Source organism: Sinocyclocheilus grahami, unplaced genomic scaffold, assembly GCF_001515645.1.
Source record: "Sinocyclocheilus grahami isolate Dianchi unplaced genomic scaffold, SAMN03320097.WGS_v1.1 scaffold2425.1, whole genome shotgun sequence".
Classification (NCBI taxonomy): Eukaryota; Metazoa; Chordata; class Actinopteri; order Cypriniformes; family Cyprinidae; genus Sinocyclocheilus; species Sinocyclocheilus grahami.
The window spans coordinates 51,072-59,218 of record NW_015507604.1 but is presented as its reverse complement, the minus strand read 5'-3'; the positions used below and the strand labels follow the sequence as shown (position 1 = coordinate 59,218).

The 8,147-nt window shown below is 38.2% G+C and overlaps 1 protein-coding gene across 1 annotated transcript; it reads right to left on the bottom strand.

Annotated features, from left to right (window-relative positions):
* Positions 1-1,000: 1,000 nt before the first annotated feature.
* LOC107574984 (GTPase IMAP family member 8-like) lies at positions 1,001-6,124 on the bottom strand. Its single transcript, XM_016261402.1, has 3 exons — positions 6,063-6,124; positions 2,437-3,435; positions 1,001-2,352 (listed from the first exon to the last, which is right to left on the bottom strand). Exons 1-3 carry the CDS (start codon positions 6,079-6,081, stop codon positions 1,289-1,291), a joined length of 2,082 nt encoding a protein of 693 aa, XP_016116888.1. The 5' UTR covers positions 6,082-6,124; the 3' UTR covers positions 1,001-1,288.
* Between the last annotated feature and the right edge of the window lie 2,023 nt (positions 6,125-8,147).

Sequence of the window (8,147 nt, the reverse complement as noted above, 5' to 3'; positions counted from 1 at the left end):
AGTCTATTAAAATACATTCAGAATGATCACAAATTCAAGACATGGGGCAGAAAATGTGTATATTTATACCACTTCATATAGTTAATCAATTTCACATGGAAGAGTGCCTTTTTTCTCCAAAAATTACCATAAACCAGGGCTCAACGCTTAAAAAATTTAGGAGCACCTTCTAATCAATAATCCAAAATTTGATCAAAAATTTGCCTTCCCATTACGAGGTGATATTTGACTCCTTAAAGTGATTTACAGTGGAATTTTGTTTTTACCTTTGTAATGGCATTTTTCTAACTTTATTAAAAGTATGTCATTTTATGTCAAATTTTTTTAAAATTCTATTTTATAAGCTTTTTAAAAATTCTTATTAAAACCACAGAATAAGATCAAGTAGAATAAGAAGAATAAGTTACTAATCAAATTAAATCAGTATTCAAATTAATTTGTACAGAGGTGGCACAGAAGAACACACAAGTGGCTTGTAGGTGTATTTTCAGACATTTAATGAGGATCAGAGGTGGCATGAGTGCAATTAAATCCATAAAGTCATGTTAAGATTAATGTTGTAAAAATTGTTGAATATAGAAATATTAAGTGATTTAAAGAACTGAAAAGATACTTTAAAAATGAAACAAACTGGCAGCAGGTGGCGACAAGTCACTGATTTTATCAGTGAATCATTCATTCAATTGATTCATTCGAACGGCTGATTCATTCAGGAATGAAGCAAGTGACAGTCTTTATGAATGGGTAATCATGAATCACTGACTCACTAGATTCGTTTAAAAACCCCGTTCATTCATAAACGAGACACCGCTGTGTTTGAATGGAGATGCGCAGCGGCTGAGCTGCGACTTTGTTTCAAACTATTTTCGACGACAGAATAGAGCAAAATCAGATGATAGTGTTATAGTCAGAAAATGTAAGTCACTTAATATTAACTTCTTATCTATTGAACTGTTGTATTAAATCAGTATCACATTTACAAACTCCCTTAAAAATCATTCAAAGCTGTCACTCATCAAAGAACATTATTACTTGCTATTAATTTATTAAATAGCCAAACCTCAACACCATTAAGGGCAGATCCCGCAGCTGATGACGATTTGAACGGACTCTCCAGTGATCTATCCATCCAACTATATGTTTGAATTCTTGCTAATGATATGCGATCCTCACTTCACATATGTGTAGTATAATAAAACTACTGCTCAAATTATGCTCTGAGACTCTGACTCCAAGTAGCACTCCTTCAGTAATTGTAACTACTTATGTATCGTTTGCTGCATTTCCTTCAGCTTCTTGGATCTGTAACTGTAACTTGAATTATTGACATAGCTGCTGCTGCTCCTTCAATTAAAGCTTCAGTTAGTGATGCCCCACCAGTAACAGATTTCAGTGCTGCATTTCCAGCAACTGCTGCTCCTGTCATTAAAGCATCAGTTAGTGTCATTCCACCAGCAGTAGAGGCCAGTACCGCATTTCCAGCCACTGCAGCTCCTGAGATTACAGCTGCACATAGTGTCGCTCCACCAGTTGAGGCCAGTACTGCACCTCCAGCAACTGCTGCTCCTGCACCCACTACCACACCTGCGCCCACTAAGGCCACATCTTTAGCCATGTTCAATAGCCTGTTTCTTTCATCCTCCCTTATATTTTCTTCCTCTTCCACCTGCTTTCTCTCTTCTTCCTCGCTCCAACTCTTTCCTTCTTCACAGATTTTTCTCTGCATTTCTCTGTACATCTCATTTGTGTAATGCTCTCCATTCTCCATCACCATTCTGTCGATCTTCTCCAGCAGTTCAGTGACCTGTGATTGATTTTTTCCATCTGTATTATCGAACACATGATACCTGCCTTTAGACTGACTAACTAGCTCATTAATCTGCTTATTTTCTGCCAGAAACTGCTTTATAGGTTTATCTAACTGATCTCCTCTAGTGAACAGAATGATGGTGTAACATGCAGCTTCTTCTCCAAAGTTTTCCTGAATCCATTTCACTGTGTTTTTCTCCTCATCTGTGAATCTCACGTCCAGTCTGAGGACCAGAAGAAACGCATGAGGACCAGGAACAGACATCTCCACACACTTCTCGATCTCCGTCTTCAGTTGTTCTTCACTGATTGATGTATCAAACAGTCCTGGAGTGTCGATCACTGAGATGTTTCTACCATCTACTGTCTGCTGATGCTGTTGGCAAATCTTAGTCACAGATTCAGTAGATAATTCTTCTTTAAATGTTTTTTGTCTCTGGATGGTGTTTCCTGTCGCACTCTTTCCAGCTCCAGTTTTACCCACCATTAAGATCCTGAGATCTCTGCAGTCGCCAGATTGTGTGCGTCTGTTCTGTATGGACTCTACAGAAAAATAAATTAAGTTTCATTCAATTTTCAAGAGATGTGTCATTAAATTAAAGAAAAGTGTATTAAAACTGTTCTCACCGGCTTGGGTTCGATGTTGTTCTGTCTCTGTCGGTTTCTTTTGGTCCCATTTTTCTCTTCCGCTTGTTTTCCAGCATTTGTTCGGTTCCTGGACTGTATTTTTTTCTCCCATATTTTCGAATGCGCTTTTCAGTGATTTTACTGATTGTTTGACCAACTCCTCTTCATCATTCTTGTTTTCCTGTTGAACTCTAAATCTGTCTTCATGTAATTCATTTATTTCACTTTTTGTCACATTAGAAAGGAAACTTTTCTTTTCGGTCACAACATTTCTTGTGTTCTTATCCTTGGCACTGTGCATTTTAATTGTTTCCCAGGCTATTTTTATTTGCTCTGGTTTTATCTGTTCCCCTTGCTCTTTTTTTCTGTCCTTTTCATTTTCTTCCTGTTGTTTTTTATTTTCATTTCTAATCTTTATTGTAGACTTTAAGTGAATCTCATTGTTATAATATTTTTCATCATTTTGCTTGATGATTTCATCAATTTTCTCTAGAAGCTTGGTGATGTGAGTTTCATTAATCTCACTTTTTCTGTTGATCACATGATATTGTCCTCTGCCGTGACTGATTAGGTCCTGAAACTTTCTACTAAACTTAATATCCATCCATTCTCTGTTTGACATTAGTTCTCTTCTAGTAAACAGCAGCATGGTCAAATTCAAGGCTTGAGCTCCAAAGATCTCCTGAATCTTTTCTACAATGTTTCTCTCGTCCTCTCTGAAGGTCTCCAGGTTGATGACAAGCAGGAACACGTGAGGACCAGGATCAGCGAGAGAAAGACTTTTCATCATCTGTTTCTGCAGCTCTTCATCAGTCAGCTGCGTGTTGAAGAATCCTGGAGTGTCGATGATGGAGATGTTTCTGCTCCTTACTCTTCCTCTCTGTATCTCACTCTGTCTGGTTCTGCTCTCTTTAAATGCATCTTGCCCCAGTATTGCATTTGCTGTTGGACTCTTTCCAGCTCCAGAGACTCCCAATAAAACAATCCTCAGATCCTGCACTGTAAGAAAAAACCTGTGAAATTTATGGTAAAAAAAGGGCAACTGTTGCTGCCAGTATTTTACCGTAAAAATACAATAGCAACCCGTTATGTTTTATGCATTTATGGCAAAAAAAAAAAACATTATCTGTGGTTCCTAGTGCTTTACTGTAAAAAAAAAAAAATACAGTAGTTACTTATTTTTATGGGATTTACGTTTATGGTATTAAAAAACAACTTATATTTCATTTCACAAAAGTACTATAATCTGTATTACACATTCATAATATACTCATAATCACCATACCAATGCAAGTGAAAAAAGAATGAGAAAAAAAATCCATGGCAATTCAAAGTTCATTACAATTGGTTTTCTATAAGGTGGGGCACATATTAAAGAGGTCATATGATGTTGCTAAACAGAACATTATTTTGTGTATTTGGTGTAATGAAATGCGTTTATGCGGTTCAAGGTTCAAAAAACATTATTTTCCACATTGCCTTTCTGAAGCGTGTCGATTTTTACAACGATATCTCATCGGTCTGAAAAAGCGAGGTGTGCTCTGATTGGCCAGCTATCCAGTGCGTTGTGATTGGCCGAATACCTCAAGCGTGTGACGGAAATGTTACGCCCCTTAACACATTGTGATGATAAGAACATTATTTTGTGTATTTGGTGTAATGAAATGTGTTTATGTGGTTTAAGCTTAAAAAACACATTATTTTCCACATACTGTACATTATTGTTTCTCCTCTATGCCCCGCCTTTCTGAAACGCGTCGATTTTTACAAAGCTCATCGGTCTGAAAAGCGAGGTGTGCTGTGATTGGCCAGCTATCCAGTGCGTTGTGATTGGCCGAATACCTCAAGCGTGTGACGGAAATGTTACGCCCCTTAACACATTGTGATGATACCCTGTCCGGCCGGAACGATGATTCGAAAACATGAAAACCCATTACAAACGAGGCATTCGTTGCATCCAGTGGGGACATAATTATGGATTATAATGACTTATATTGTCTTTTTACGTGTTGCGTTGCATCGCACCACGTAAACATAAAACCATGTCTGCATTTGTGATCGGAGAAATGACAAACAACAAGCCCTACTCTACACTGCCCAAAAAACTCACTTTAAATATAAAAAATATCAAATATAAAAAGTCCGGGGGCTAGAGTGAGGAATGGCCGACGGGCTGAGTGAGCAGAGGCGGCGGGCTTGATAACGGCGCGGCCGGCGGATTCGACGAAGGAGGCTTACGGCAACCACATGTGACGACCCCGGGCTGGACTCCGCTTCGTTCACAGTGAATGCCGATCCGGCGATCCACAGCACGAAGGTGATGTATTTCCTCAGCGACCAGCACAAATCAGCTCCAGGCAAGGACGAAGCAGATATCGTCCTCTTTTGGAAGACCAAACAAAGTAGTTTCGCTTTCACAACGAAACACAGCGCCTTCACGACATGGTGGCGGCAACAATACTACAGCGAGAATAAAAGTTACGCCTTCTTTCTTTGCGTGAACATTTGGGCGGCTTTATGCAAATCTTCCCACATAGTGACGTAGACATGTGGGGGCGTGTTAGAACGAGCCGTTTTAGGTAGGTGTGGCTGACTCTTAACTTTTATAAAGAATATCTCTTTGGATTTGAGACTTTAGTCTTTGCAACTTTACAGATCTTCTTTATGCACCAAGAGCTTGTAACACTCCAAAGAGTGTTCGAATCGAATCATATTACCCCTTTAATAATATTTTGGTTAAAAGATAGGGGGAAGATGTAAATATCAAACATTAATGATCAAAATAAGAGCTACAAATGCTGACAATCAACAAATATAATTTCTTGTTAAATGTGCAAGTGTATTTAGATAAAACTGGTGTTGTCATTATTTAATTAATCAGTGGGAAAATTTCCTCACCGGCACTTATTCTTAATGCTAGCTACATGCATGACAGAGGCATTTACATTTTGTCAGCCTAAAAACACACTTTAGTCATATGAATGACTGTAAATAATTTACTAAATGTACCGTATCCTAACTGCATGAACTTAATCAGATTTGTCATAATTATATTTAACTAAATAAATATCTGGGGGACCAGATATAATAGCCATGGTCACATTCTTAAATTGCACACAATTATGTGCATATGGCAGTGCAGTACATAGTATTTCTTCTTCATTATTATTTAACATCGTTATTTAAATCAGTTGAAGTAACCCATCAGCTGATTTACTAGAGTTGGGTGTGTCCAATAAGAAATCTAAAATTTGCACTCCTAGGGTTGCTTCAGGACAACATCGGGAACCACTTATATGCATTTTTTTATCCTCTTATGTCAATTAATTTTCCACAGAAAGTGGTATGACTTTCATTCCCACCACCATAATATTACATAATCAGCTGAACCTCACAAAATAAACTGATATATAGACTAATGTTTTGATTATTTAATGTAATAGTGATCATATATTATGCAATCTTTACTATACAAACTTTATCATGAAATATAAATAATGTCAGACCACATTTACCTTCAAAGTTTGTGTTAACTACCAGAAACAAAAAGCACAGCATATAATTTAATTCTCAGTACTTTATTGTAGTATGTGAGTGTCATATTAGGTTATTTAATTTAGACTAACCTTTATATCCTGATGCCATGATGTTTGTTTTGTCTCTCAGAGTCTCTCTGTATGTCTCCTGGTCTGACAGTATGAACTTAATGAGAGTAACTGAAAGTGTCTAAACTGTTTCACACTCAATAAATCAGGACACCACCCACTGGCTGTATATATTACACACTTGCGAGCACATACAGTACTGTTTTTGCATGTAATGCCCAGTCTCATATCCAAGAAGTTAACCAGTTAGTTTCTGAATTGAGTAACTCCCTGAATTCAACATACACTGTAAAAAGTAATTTTTGACTTCATGATCTTGCAACTGATTGATGGTAATAGTCATAAAGTGGCCTGATTCACTGATCTCATCCAGTGTCTGATTTCAATCACCACTGTGATTCTACAGAAAGATTTACAGCAATAATCAGTTATTATTAAGTTGTTTTTTAAACACATCATCATAAAAAAAAAACTAAAAAAACACAACCACTGCACCATTCAGACACACACAGACATCAACAAAAAGTTTCACGCTGGGTGCTGGCATAGTAAAAAAAACTCCCAGCATGCATTGTGGCATAAATAAATTATGTAGCTGAATTCCTCATAACTGATTGTAACAACACTGCTGGATCTCATGCTGTAGAGTCACAGGACAACAAAGTTTGTGTTAACTACCAGAAACAAAAAGCACAGCATATAATTTAATTCTCAGTACTTTATTGTAGTATGTGAGTGTCATATTAGGTTATTTAATTTAGACTAACCTTTATATCCTGATGCCATGATGTTTGTTTTGTCTCTCAGAGTCTCTCTGTATGTCTCCTGGTCTGACAGTATGAACTTAATGAGAGTAACTGAAAGTGTCTAAACTGTCTCACACTCAATAAATCAGGACACCACCCACTGGCTGTATATATTACACACTTGCGAGCACATACAGTACTGTTTTTGCATGTAATGCCCAGTCTCATATCCAAGAAGTTAACCAGTTAGTTTCTGAATTGAGTAACTCCCTGAATTCAACATACACTGTAAAAAGTAATTTTTGACTTCATGATCTTGCAACTGATTGATGGTAATAGTCATAAAGTGCCCTGATTCACTGATCTCATCCAGTGTCTGATTTCAATCACCACTGTGATTCTACAGAAAGATTTACAGCAATAATCAGTTATTATTAAGTTGTTTTTTAAACACATCATCATAAAAAAAAAACTAAAAAAACACACAACCACTGCACCATTCAGACACACACAGACATCAACAAAAAGTTTCACGCTGGGTGCTGGCATAGTAAAAAAACCTCCCAGCATGCATTGTGGCATAAATAAATTATGTAGCTGAATTCCTCATAACTGATTGTAACAACACTGCTGGATCTCATGCTGTAGAGTCACAGGACATATATAATCAATAATATAAAATGTATAAAACATCAACCATATAATCAAAGCTTAGACATTGGACGAGATCAGTGAATCAGATTGACACCATCAAATGTTAAATAAAATCATCTTTTCTCTTGGCTTTTCTTGACATTAGATATTGTGACGGGGCTGACGAGACGTGAGACGTGTGGATCCATGTGCAGGCTTTATTAAAGAGACGTGGTAAACAGGCAGGGTCAAACAATGGCAAACAGGTATATGGCGGGCAAAACACAAGAATAGTCCCAGGGCTAGCGTAGGTCACCGATCGGCAGACAGAATCACAGGGGCGAGACGAGAGGGAAAAATCCAGGAAAACAGGCAAAGATCAGAAACTGCAAAAACAGGCAAGGCAAGGCAAAACAAGGAAAACACAGAGACTCGGAATGGGGTACGGGCTAAACAATACTCAGCCGAGAATGGCAGTTTGAGTGGGTGTTATATAGTGAGTGAGGTGAGAACCAGAATGTAGACCACCACGGCGGGGCAGAGGACCACCACGGCGGAGCAGATGACCACCATGGCGGAGCAGAGGACCACCACGGCGGAGCAGAGGACCACCAGAACCAGACAGTAGACCACCACGAAGGGGCAGAGGACCACCACGGCGGAGCAGAGGAAACAGGAAACCCCCCTGGTGAATCACACCAATCAGGAGACCATGGCGGAGACTGTA

Excerpts from the sequence above, each read along its gene's own strand:
- LOC107574984 (XM_016261402.1), bottom strand. Across the intron at positions 2,353-2,436 it reads ACAACATCGAACCCAAGCCG|AGTCCATACAGAACAGACGC; the intron begins GTGAGAACAGTT and ends ATTTTTCTGTAG.